At 39.4% G+C, this 13,032-nt stretch overlaps 1 protein-coding gene across 1 annotated transcript in view; it reads right to left on the bottom strand.

Moving 5' to 3' along the window:
• Window positions 1–13,032, bottom strand: part of Gabrr3 (gamma-aminobutyric acid type A receptor subunit rho3) — a 52,549-nt gene that overhangs the window by 25,778 nt on the left and 13,739 nt on the right. The window contains exons 3-6 of the mRNA XM_034514709.2: window positions 8,466–8,533; window positions 5,108–5,331; window positions 1,869–1,951; window positions 696–836 (exon numbers count right to left, since the gene is read on the bottom strand). Coding sequence (XP_034370600.1) covers window positions 696–836; window positions 1,869–1,951; window positions 5,108–5,331; window positions 8,466–8,533 — 516 coding nt within the window. The remainder of the gene's footprint in view (window positions 1–695; window positions 837–1,868; window positions 1,952–5,107; window positions 5,332–8,465; window positions 8,534–13,032) is intronic.

Here is a 13,032-nt window from a genome sequence, read left to right as displayed (position 1 = left end):
TCAAATTAATTTTGTTGGTTGGTTTTTATTGAGCATCTACCATATACCAGGCATATTCTAAGATCTGGGAAGAGACGGCAAGAGTATAATTAACAAGAGTATAATTAACAAGGCAGATGGAGTTTCCTCTTTCCAAAGAGAGACTTAGGTAATAGTCAATAAGGCATCTATTTCAGCTAGTAGTATGTGCTGTGAAGACAAGGAGATTGGAAATTGTGAGGAAGGAGGCTTGGTTTAGAAAGGCTCATTAGTATATTACCATTTGGGGAGATGTTCTACAAAGTTCTGACTGAAGGAGACAGTTGGTCCTGAGACAGGCAGGGGGCAGAGCAATGCTACACGGAAGAAATGAGATGAGTGTCTGAGAACAGGAGAGCAGGCAATATGACGGAGGGTCACAGGTTGGGGTGAGGTCCAAACAGCACACAGAATGTAAATCATGATGAGAAACTTAACTTTGCTTCTAAATGGGATGGAAAAACACTGAAAGGTTTCGGGACTGGAAAGGGTTTTGAGCAGTGATTTATGTATTTCAAAGAACACTTTGTGTGTTCTACTAATCACAGAGTAGAAGGGCCAAGAGTATAATTAACACGTCTTGTTGGAAAGGGTTGCACAATGGGGAGAGAAGGGTTTACTTCACAAACAGTAGGTGCTCAATAGTTGCTAAAAATTATCTGCACATAGTGCTGTACCTGTGCTGCTATAGAAAGCCAGTCCACTGGATGCGCTGAACTCCTCAATGAAGAACTGAGAAAGGGAAATGTGCTCTTCCGTGTTTAAGGACTTGTTGCCATGTTTCCAGTACAGCATTAGGTCCTCTTCATTATAGGCATCTAAAATAGCACAGACAGTTCCTGTGTTAGGAGTTAGGTGAGGTCTGTAGCCATGTTTTATACAATTCTGAATCCCTCACTCCTGGTTCAATGCCATTCATGTAGTGTCTATTGAAAGATATTTTCCAAGGGACTGAACAAACCCATACTTCAAAAAGGAGACAAAACAAAACACCAGCCCCATCTTCATCTCCAAAATCTGGAGCCAGAAGGCTGGCAAGATGGCGGCATTTCTCCTTCTGTGATGTTTGAAATTTTCTGGTGTTCTCTTTCTGTGTGCATTCTCCTATAAGATTAAGACAGGCCTCAGGGCTAGGCTACAATACTGTCCTTATATGGGCTTATTCTATGCATTTAAGTTTCTTTTGCTGTACCCCTCTTGGTTGAAATTCTAAAATGAGGCTTAGTTTGTAAAGAACTTTCTTTTCTTGTGTTATAAAAATTTTTAATAGACCTAGAAAAGGATGGATGGGTAGGAGGCTCCCACTGACGCTCAGAGCTTCAGTCATATAATAAAAAAAAACTGCAGTCAACTTCTAAGATGTCTTATCAAAAGCAAATATTGGGCAACAGTAATTGATGTGGTGTGGGATCACAGACTCCTTAATAGGGCTTCAACTAGGGAGTCTGTGCTCCAAGCAGGGTTCCCCTGGGGAGCCTGCACACACTTAAAAGAGGATTGGAACTTGTCTAGCTATAGGATTTCCAGACTTTCCAAATGTGGAAAATCAGTGTCAATGTTAAAAAAGAAAAAAAAAAAAAAAAGCACCCTCTAAAGGAGCCGCCTTTCATTGCTATGGTGAAAATCACAGAATGTTTAATTACCAAGGCATTTCCCCTTGAATCTCCTCATTCAAAAGACAATCTGTTGTCATCATTAAGAAGAGAGAGAGATCCTGTGACACTGAAAAGCAGAGCCATAAAATTGGAAGATATGATAAGATGTTTAAATGATTGCTAAGCATGTGCCTATCTCCGCATGAGTGTGTGTTTTAATGAAACAGGCTTGTTTCCCCAGGCAGAAAGACTTACAGCTTTCCAGCTCTAGAGAACAGTTCTGAGTGTCCAGAGGAAACCTGCTGAAGTCCATAAAGCACATGGCCGAAACTGTTATCCTGTAAATGAAATAAAAAAGAGGACGTGATCATTTACCCAGATGGCCCAACTAGTGTGCAGCAATGAAGCCTCTCATTGTTTTCTTGGTTTGTGTGCCTTTCAAGGATAATGAGAAACAGGCCTGACTGTGTTCCATCCAAATAACAAGAAAGCAAACCCAGAGGGGTAGGGATTGCTTCCAGATTGATGAGTAAATTCTTACACTGACTCCCTAGCTCACTGTTTCCTGCGTAGCTCCCTCTGCGTTTTCTGGCTCTCATACTTTCTTTCTTTCTTTCTTTCTTTCTTTCTTTTTTTTTTCTCAGAAAAATACTTCAAAGTCAGATGCCTTTAAGTGGATCTAAGTTGTTCTGCTTTCTAGAAGATGCAAAACTTGGTAGTCTTCAGTAAAAAGAGTTGAAGGGGTGATAATATAAATTTATAGGTAAAAGTTTCCTTCACAAAGCACTTGGAAAATTTCCTTCTGGTACTGAGGCAAAAGCCTGCAGCATGCTTAGCGATAGATCCATGTGCATAATACATAATACAGGAACTATTAAGGCAAAGGCTTGCATATTGATGAGGTTTTTTTCTTAACATTTTATATTCTTCTAGATTTTTCTGACTCCAGGCAGACGCTGCTGTGCTATGATCTTGTCTCAAAGTGAGACCTGCGGTAGCCACAATAGCAGATCAGAGGTTCCTAAAAGGCCCTCAGCAATTCTGCAAAGACAAAGGCAGCAGATGCTCCTGCCCATGGTGCCTCTGAGTTAATCAGAAGAATAGAAGCATTTTTATCTCTGTGACCTGCATTTTATTGTCAGTAGCCAACGCATGAAGAAAGGCTGTGTGTTGACGGTATTGTGTGCAAAAATGCATGCTTAGTTGGCTATGTTGCAAGGAAGTATCCTCTGAGGTCTTTGATACTTTATAGTATATTTGAAGAAATGATGAGGATTTTGGTTAGGTGGCCTCAGAACCCAACCTGGGTAGCAGGTGACCTGTTTCTGTGCTTGGACTGGTTCTTTTGGATTGAAGAGCTGTGCTCACAACAATTTTTAGTCCTCCTGAGTTTGGGCATCTCCAAGACCACCTCCAGGGTTAAGCAACCCCAGAAAGACTCAGTCAGCAAAGCCATTATGCTCATAGTCACTACCTGAGTGAGGTTCACTGCACTTTACCATAATGAGGACTAAAACAAGAACCAGAAAAGGCTGAGTCCAGGAGAGATCACAGTAAGTTTACAGTTGTCCTTTCTGGGAAGTGTAACATTGTTTTGTCATACACACACACACACACACACACACACACACATGAAAGAATGAAAGAACATATATATGTATGTACACACACACTATACACTATATATAGTGTGTGTGTGTGTGTGTTCTATCAATATACATATGACATTATGCACAGAGCACTGGAGACCCTAGAAGCTTACGCTCATCTTCGTGAGGAAAATGTTAACTGAGAGTTAACCAGCCAGATGACTGACCTTAGTTTTTATCCTTTCCAGAGTTTAGGGTAATACCATGGCCCGAGGAGTTCATCCATCTTAACCACCATGAGCATAGACACTCTGGTATGGCTCGTGGACACCAGATGAAGAGAAACGCTCGTATCAGGGAAGAGAGCCCAAAAGATTAAAAGTTACTACACCAGAGTCTGTCTGACAAGGGCCAAACAGACATCAGAATGGGCAAGGTAAGCAGGGTCCACTGTGTTATTCTATTCTCCATCCTTTCACTAACTCTAAAACAGCTGATTCTTTAATAAGATTTCATTTTCAGTTCTTAGTGACCTTTGACACTAGTATTTATGCATCCTATATAAAAAAGTAGTGTTCATTAATTGCATTCACAGCTTTTTATAAGTCTCTGATGCTACCTGAGAATGATACTTCTAACAAGCAAAGATAATGCCTTATTGCTGAGATAACAAGTGACCACAAGGCTAACAGCTCATAACAGCATAGATGCATTATTTTTTTTTTAGTTCTGTAGACCTAGACAGGAGGTCTGATCAGTATCACTGATCCAGAATCACACCTTAAAGACTTCTCAGGGGAAATCCACTCATACTGATCGGCACCACCACTCCTTGGTTTTGGGATCTCACTGCCAACCCTTCTTTTGTGTAAATCAGATTTCTTCTCCTTTTCCACTTTAAAGATTCTTCTGCTGCATCTAAAGCCCAGACAGATAATCTAGGATCATTTCTCCATGATAAGATCACTCATTTAGGACTGGGTGTGATGGCACATGCCCATAATACCAGTACTCAAGAGGCAGAGGCAGGCAGATCTCTGAGTTTGAGGCCAGTCTGGTCTATGAAGAAAGATTCAGGACAGCCAGGGCTACCCAAAGAAACTCTGTCTCTAAAGACAAACCAAACCAACCAACCAACCAACCAACCAACCAACCAACCAACCAAACAGATCTTTAACTTAATCATATTTGCAAGGACCCCTTCCCCACCCCTCATATAGACCAACTCTCACAGTTTGCAAAGATAAAGACCTCAAGTTTGTTTTAGCCTACTATAGATGCTCTCTCAGATTTCCAGGGCATTACAAAAAAAAATTCTGAATTGCTTGGATAAACAAAACCCTTAAAAAAATTTCTATTTTAAGCCACTCCATATGCACAGAGCTCATTTGGATAAAATAAAACATGGCTCATTAAAAATGAGAAGCCATTCTAGCATCGTGCTAGAATACATGTTTTAACTAACACAAACAAAAAAGCAAGTGAGAAAATTTATGCTAACTTGTATTTTGATTATGCCTTCATATGACAATTGAAGGAACTAACTGGAGAAATTATTTAGCTAATTCAGGATTCTAATCTAGTCATTGGAGTACATAGGAAGGACTTGCTTGGTAGAAATAGGTTCATATACCTTTGTGTATCAGACTTATAAGGATTTCCACAATTCAGCTCAACTCTATTTGTCCAAACAATATATGGCCAGAGTGGGAATACACAGAACAGAAAGCGATTCCTTAAAGGCTGGGTAACAAGTGGTAAAAGTTACATATTCTGCTTGTAGTGCAGTCTTCAGCATCATGATTCTCACAGCAGAACTGTTAATTTAGGTTGAAGTGAGACCTAACAAGTTTAGTTACATGGCTGTGGTTCAAGGAAGCCAAAGGTCAAAGGGAGCCCTCATACCTGAGACTGAAGAGGACGTTTCCATCAGGATGTACTCGGAGCATGATGTTCTCTACAGTTGTGTCATGGATGAAGGATCTTTTAGAATGGACAAAGAAGATATCAGGCACCCAAATCTTTTGGAGCAATCTGCGATCAAAGGTCATGCTTTTGTTCGTCGTGCTAGGAAAGGAGAGCCTCTCATCCTTCCAATAGTGTCTGAGATAAAACGTCATTGTAAAGTCCTGGGCATAGAGAAAGGGACCAGTGAGGACCAGGAGGGACCATGCTCAGATCATAACTTCAGCATTACGAACTCACTAATGGCCACGCTGTTTGTGGTTTGTCTATTATTGCTCGTATTGCAATTTCAGATAGGATGAAGCTAGTCTGTCATTACTCTTCACGTCCCTTCTCCATTCCTGTTTCTGTCTTCTTCCATTTCTATTCCTCCCTCACTCTCCCTCTTCTTCATGGCTTTCTCTCTTCACCTTCCATTTCCTACTTCTTTTTAAACATGCTCTTCTCATGGCAACAACATCCAGATTTCAACTCAGAATCCTATTTCCTTGGCCTCCTGAGTGCTGGAACTATAGTGTGTGCCACTGTATTATTATTTTTTTTATATCTATGTAAGTTTTTGCACACTCCCTAGAAGCAAGTTGCCAGTGTTCTCAATTCACTGTGGCTCTGGGATCTCAACTGGCGTTGTGGACACTAGCTGAAAGACTATGCTGACGATAGATGAAAACCTGTCTTAGCATCCAGTTCTGAATACTTCAAGGGGCTGAACTGGTATCATGCAAGCCAGCTGTAAGACTATAAAGTTGGAGGATAAAAACCTGTACTAATATTACAGTGATAAAAAACAAGCAGACAAGCATAAAGAGTTTGAATTTTATATGGTATTCAGATGTGACAGTTAATAATTTGGTTGGCAGAAAAGAAATTTCTATCTTCGTCGGTGCTGTTGAGTCTGGATATAAATTATGTGTTTCACTTTTCTTAAATACGTATCACTGTTCATAAATTGTTGACTCATCTTTCTCAATCCAAATCCAACTTTTCTTGGACTTGTGTGCCTAACAGGACTTTGGCATTCATTTGTGCAAACAAAAGATCAATGTAAGTCATTTCCAAACAAGTTACCGGTTGTTTGACCAGCTACATTGTTTTTCCTAGGTCCCATAAGTGTACACTGGGTTATTGCTATGGATTAACTGTGAGGTTGGCTATATATGGCTGTACATTCGAGTGAGGGCCAGTAAACAGAGCCATTTCTTTATCAGCATAACACTACTTCACAGGGACTTGTGTAGCTTACCAGGTGGACTGGCCTAATACTTGGAATCATATGCTTGGTCTGATCTGGAAGGCCACTCAAAATTAAATTAATACAGGGGGCACCAAGATACAAAGTATACCCAAAAGCTGTACTTTTCTTGGAGCTCGGTATCTGTTAAGAATATTTGTCATTACATGCATAATTGAAACAATGAAAACTCAAGTAAGGAAGGCAGAAGAGACAACAAGATGGGGTGGGGGTGCGGGGAGGGTGGCAACTCATCTAGCTTGGCTCCAGGGACAAACCTGACTGGTGTTTCAGCGGAATGATAATGGAAAGAGAAACACACAGAGAGGTAAATAAATAAATAAATAAATAAATAAAATAAATCTGAGGATCAGGTTATCTAGGGTCTCTGCAGGAGAAGCGCCTTGCACCTGGGCCCCTCAGTTTGCTTGTTGTATGGACTTGAACAGAACAGCGGGTTGTAGCATCAGTTTGTTGTATAGAGCTGGGCCAAGGGTTTAGCTAATCTTTGTTTTTTCTTTTGTTTTGCTAATCTACGGCCTTCTCTGTAGGGGAGCAGTCTTCAGGCTGAAAATGTTGGCCGAGGAGTAAGGCTATGCTCGACATTTTCCACGCATACTATTCATATTTCACACGTGGGACAGAAGGGAAGCTTTGCAGTTTCCTTCTGCCTCCAACTCCCAGGGAGAAGGCTTTGCCATCACTCCGTGGGTCTGTCGCCCTGGGCTCTCATGTCAACAGCACAGTTACCTGGGAATTCACTCAGGGCTTCTGCTCCCTCTAGATGCTGGCAGCCATTAGGTAAAATCGAGGAAACAAACCATGAAAATGAGTTTTGGAAAGGCACTGTATTTGGCATGCATTAACTACTGTTGCAGTAAAACCTCCCTAACACTGAAAATCACTTAAAGGAAATCTATTCTGAAAGTTACCTAGACAAAGAAAGTCCTTATACATTAAAAAGAGGAAAATGAGACTGAAAAGGTACAGTTGGAGCCTTTACATTACAAAAATGGCTAAAACTGATAAGAGCAGTTTAGAGAAGGGGAAATAGGTACAATAAAGCGAGTAGCTTGGGGTAGAGACCCATGAAGGGTAAAGGAAGACTGATAATAGATGGTCATTTTCAAATATTTTCTTTTTAAATTTCACATTTATTTGAAAATATTTATTTTGTATTAATATAATAATATAATTAATATAACATTTAACAGACATTCCACATACACTAATCCTGATACTTCATTTTCTCTTGTCTTGAAGCTTTTAAATGTGTGTTCTCATGAAAATTTCAAAAGTTGCTTTTAGGTAGTTGTTAAGTAAATCTTTGATATATGAGCTGTAACATGTATAGTTATTTCTATAGACATCAGTTTTGGATTTACTTGTGTCTAACAATTTAGTTTTTCTTTGGCTTTCTAATATGCATATGTATGTAAAATTATTATGTATCGATCTTCATATGTGACTAAATAAAATAATAATTTTAAAAGCAAAAATGTTCCATGAAAATATAGGTATTACATTGTTAAATAAAACATTAAGCTGTCTTATATTTTTATAACACACCATGGGGTAAACAATTTTTTGAATTAAATGTGATAATCACGTTTTAAAATGTCTTATTGCTTGATATTAGTCATTTACAGACAAGCAGAATCAATCTTAACTGAGACACCTGGAAATAATCTATAAAGCTTGGCCCAGAAGTCTATCATTTTATGAACATGTCCATCATTTTATGAGCAAGGCCTCGTGGGCAAGATTTCATAGGATGCAAACTGTACATTTGTTTTTCTTACATCCTAGTTTTCAGTTGTGTAAGACTGTGACAGAGAGCAAATTTACCAATGATGTTTTATAGGAAGCCATACATGAGAAACTGTGAGAAAGAAACAGGGAGAAAAAGGAAGAGTGTAATCAGAGTGTGGAAGAAGTGAATGGAAGAGAGACGGGCAAGCATAACTCCACTGTGAGGCAAAGTAGGGCTTATTAAAAAACAAATGATGTCCACCCTATTATTTGATTCCTTCCAGAAACAGATCAGTACCCTATGGGGATGCTTACCATGTTCACCTCTGAAATGCTGTCGATGCTTTCAACCTGGACATCTATACCCACTGGCACCGGCGAACCTTCAGAAGAAAAATGAATAATTTATCGAGAGATGCAGTATAATCATTTTGGATATCTTCCAAACTGAGAGAGACCATTGTTCAACAACTGAAGGTGATCTATTTTCCCCAATGTATATATTTTTATTCATCATTTCACCTGTTTTCTACCGAATCGTTTATCATACATACATACACCCTTAAATGTAATAGCTAAGGTTCAGGTGATAATAAATCATACTCCAATCATCCAATCGTCATGGCTTACTTTCTTGGAAAGTCTCAAAGAATTCCCTGTACAATATATTACAGATGTGGTGTTTCCAGTTATGCCATTCTATTTTTTTTTAGTAGGGATTTAGGGAGGAATAGTGTTTTGGAAGCATATGTAAGAGCATGCCAGAATGTGCATTGTGTATGATATTGGCAGTTCAGTGAGTTTTATAGAGTCCTTGTCTTTGGAATATCAAACCCGTATCTCTCCCGCCCCTGGTGTCAGCCTTTTTCTTCATACAGTAGTTAGCAGCCTAGAGATAGATTCCTGATAGATCCTACAATACCAAGGATGCAGACTCAGACAGGTCCCCTTGTAGGTCAGCAAGCACAGAGGGTACTGGGGAAGAAGCAAAAAAATCTTAGAAACTTGTTTGATGAAATATGCTCAAATAGAAACTGAAGCAATTTCAGACAGCGAGTAGACTGTAAAGTCGCTGGCAGCTGTGGCTCCTGAAACAGGCTTCCTGAGCCTAGAAAGTGTAAATGAAAACCAAGAGAGTTCAGGCCAGACAGCCATTGTACCATTCTATAGCTCCACTAAAATGGATTTCAAACCTCATCTGTCTGTTAGCGAGTCAGTCAGTTTGTGTGTCTCTCTCCTCTGTCTTTCTGTCTCTGTCTCTCTTTGTCTCTGTCTCTCTCTATCTCTCTCTGTGTGTATGTGTGTATGTGTGTGTGTGTGTGTGTGTGTGTGTGTGTGTGTAGAGGGATTGCTTTTAATAACTTTATCATGAACTTTTAGGTGTAAAATTTGATCTGCATCTATGTCGACACCATCTATATGTTTATACAGAATCACTGCATCATGTATTTTTCTTCATTGTAGTAAGTCATTCTCATTTAAAGCACATTGTGTGGTAGAGTTAAAAAAGAACTTTCAACTACTAACAAATAAAGATTAATCCTGCGCAGCTGAATCCCAGCTGTTTAATCAAGATGTTGGGATTTAGATGAGTCCATCAAGAAAAGTTCCATACTGGGCTGAAGAACGACAGAATGGGTTGTATATGACACACATAAGCAGACAAGTCAGCAGCCTTTTGGATGCATAATACAGTATAAAACAAGCTAAGCCCTTTGACATGCTTCCGGGACCTCATTAATTCTTGATGCTACCTTTATCAGTACCAGATTCCCCTTTTGCTTTTTAGCATTTCTTACTTAGAAGACTATTGGCTTGCCAGGTACTTGGCCTGCCACTCAAATATCCTCCTGTCTAACCCTTTATTAATGCCTTATCTGGCTTCTAACTTCCATCTTTCTAGCATATTGGATCAATTAACTTATATGACACTAACTCTATAAATAGCATTGCTTAATGCAGACTTTGACTATGCATGAACTTGGGAACAGCCTGGTATTATTCCTCCATAGGGCTCAGCATTGGTGGTTTTGCATTTGCCCTTTATCTTGAATTAATAATCAAGGTAAAAATTCATGAAAACATAGCATCCATAGCTCTACTTGGCACTTAATGGTGAATAAACCTTCCCATTAATTCTAATATTGTGAGGGAGTGAGATTTTGAAAGGTCTGGAAGGGGTGGCAGAATGTCCTAGATAAAGCATGAACACAGAGTCATACAGATGAGGATTGGAATACAGCGTCATCACTATTATATATTATGGAGTAAGAAGTATCTCCAAGGTTTGTCTTTGTTCCACTATAAAATCTGCAGAGAGATACTCAAAGAGTCCCATCTCACGTCCCCAATAGTACAACTTGTAAGACTCAATAGACTTAATTGGACCTTAATAAATTATCTCTACTTGCTCAGTTAAGCAAACACTCAAGCCTGTTTTTGAAAACACAGTACACTATTTTCAATTCTACACTGTCAAACATATAGGCTCTCTCTCTCTCTCTCTCTCTATCTCTCTCTCTCTCTCTCTCTCACTTGCAGTGATTTCCTATCATTCATTTTCTGATGAAGAGCTTAGATTTAGGATGTTTTAAGGACTATTGGCTCCTTGAGTCTATGGGTTTCATAGATTCAGTTCAGTCATTCAAAACTGTCTGTGAACTAAGCATGTTGTCCATTCCCTCTCATCATTATTTTACAAACAAGCCTTGTTAACCACAATGTACACAGTATTTACATTGTACTAGGCATTAGAAGTGATATAGAGACAATTGAAAGAAATAATATTGGGCCTATGTAAGTGCTGTGCCATTTCATATAAGGGATTGAGCATCTGCGCAAGTTGATGTCTTCTTAGGCAATGGTGGTAGGCTTCAAAACAATCCCCGAGGACATGGAGAGATGAGTGTATATCCTAGTTGTTGGTGGCTATTTCTGAAATCCTGGGGAGACTCTTATAAAGCTAACTCTCATATTCATACTACCGTTGGTCATAACCTGGAATCTCAAGGCTGGTTTTATGGTGCGGGTAAGCCATAACTTGGCTCATTTGAAGTGAGTTCCTGTTATCTTCTATTTCTTCTCCCTTTCCCTTTCTTTTCAGATTTATACTGTTACATGGAGATGAGCCCCTCAGATTCCACAGACGACATGTGACTAAGGAAGGATGCTCTCTAGCCTGGTGTTTGTCTCCTTTGAACACCATGTCAAGGGCACCCAACTCCTGGATGTAAGAACTGTGCTCTGATGCCTGAGGGTGGAGTAGAAGGTGAGAGGGATGTAGAGACAAGATGGAGAGTTATGGAGTATTCCTACTCACCAAAGCTCCAAACATCACTGTGTGCCTCACTGCGGAGTGAGACTTTCTCATAGAGAAAGTGACAATCAAAAGCACAGGGTTAAAATGCCAACATGTGTAGGGCTAAATTTCTGTGTCTTTTCAATCTTTATACTCCAGTTGGCTAATTTATAAACAGAACAACTATGGTGCCCACCTTGTAGGACTATTGGGAGAGCAATGAAGGAGCGCATACCAAGTCCTGCCCTTAACAACACTCAGATGTTCTGCAAGCTACCATTTACTTTCTGCTGGGCCAACAATAGACTTAACATTGTAAATGATGATGCCTTTATAAGAGTTTATAACAGTATTATTTATAGGTAAAGTTTATAGGTAAAATCAAGGAAATGTTAGTCAAATATTAACCATTTTTTATTATGGTCACTAACTATGCAGTAACATACATTTAAAATCCTTTTTATGTATATAAAAATTTTTATGCAGGTAGATTAATTAGGGTTAAGTAGAATCATGTATCTATTTCTATAGCGTCTTTATAATACGTTGCACAACGTGTCCTCTCATATCCTTGCAGGCATTCCATAGCCACCAGTACACATGAATCTTTAGCTCTAGCTGACCCACGTTCATACATATGAATGTATGTAAAAAAAACAAGAAGGCTTGTTTGAAATCCCAAGCCAGGTGGTGGTGGGGGTAAGAACAAGTCCTTCTGACTTCCAGGTTTTTTGTGTGACATTCAGAGACCATAAGTGGCTTTAATGATGCTAGCTTTTGTCTCATCTCAGGAGCCAGAATCTAGGTGCTAAATCGACGTTCTAGAGACGAAGATATCATCATCTGGGAGAGTGAAACAAAAGGCCCTTAGTTATGGGAGACATGGTGAGCGGAAAAACATAAACAAAGAAAATGAGCAGCAATTTATAACCCAAGTTAAACAAAAAGCTCCCCAAATTTACATCCTCCCGTTTTCTCATAATGAGTCAATTAATCTTCCAATGCTTTATAGAAGTAAAAAAAAAAAAAAAAAAAAAAAATAAAAACCACCCTGGTAGCAGCTGGTTTTAATGCTAAACCTAATTAGGAAAACACATTAAGTCAAGAGAAGTGCTGAAGTTACATTTAGCTGGAGAGGAGAGACGTATGTTCACGAGCTTGTGCTGCGGACAAGTAGAAAGGAGGCGACATAAATTCAAGCTTGTCTTTTGTATCCCATAGCCTGATTTCCCAAAGGAAGGCAGCCATTTGAGAACGGAGAAATGGGTCACTGTAGAAGGCACGGTTCTGTTCAAACAAAGCAAATTAAAGACTGCTTCACAGAGCTGGTAGAGTGGCATATCTTACTGGATTTATGGATTTTTCCTTTTGGAATGACTGAATAAGCCATCTGAGCACCATTTACCCCAGCCTATTATCACCAAAACAAAACTAAACACAAACAAAACAAACAGCCACTCCCCCCCCCACAACTCCTCCTCCCACCACCACCACCAAAATCTTAACATATATCCCTAACAGGCAAAGAGGAAATTTCAGGTCAATTTTATGCTTCTCTGTAGGTGACAATTATGCATGGGGTGG

This window comes from Arvicanthis niloticus, chromosome 12 (assembly GCF_011762505.2).
Source record: "Arvicanthis niloticus isolate mArvNil1 chromosome 12, mArvNil1.pat.X, whole genome shotgun sequence".
Lineage (NCBI taxonomy): Eukaryota > Metazoa > Chordata > Mammalia > Rodentia > Muridae > Arvicanthis > Arvicanthis niloticus.
This window is presented reverse-complemented; position numbering and strand designations above follow the sequence as displayed.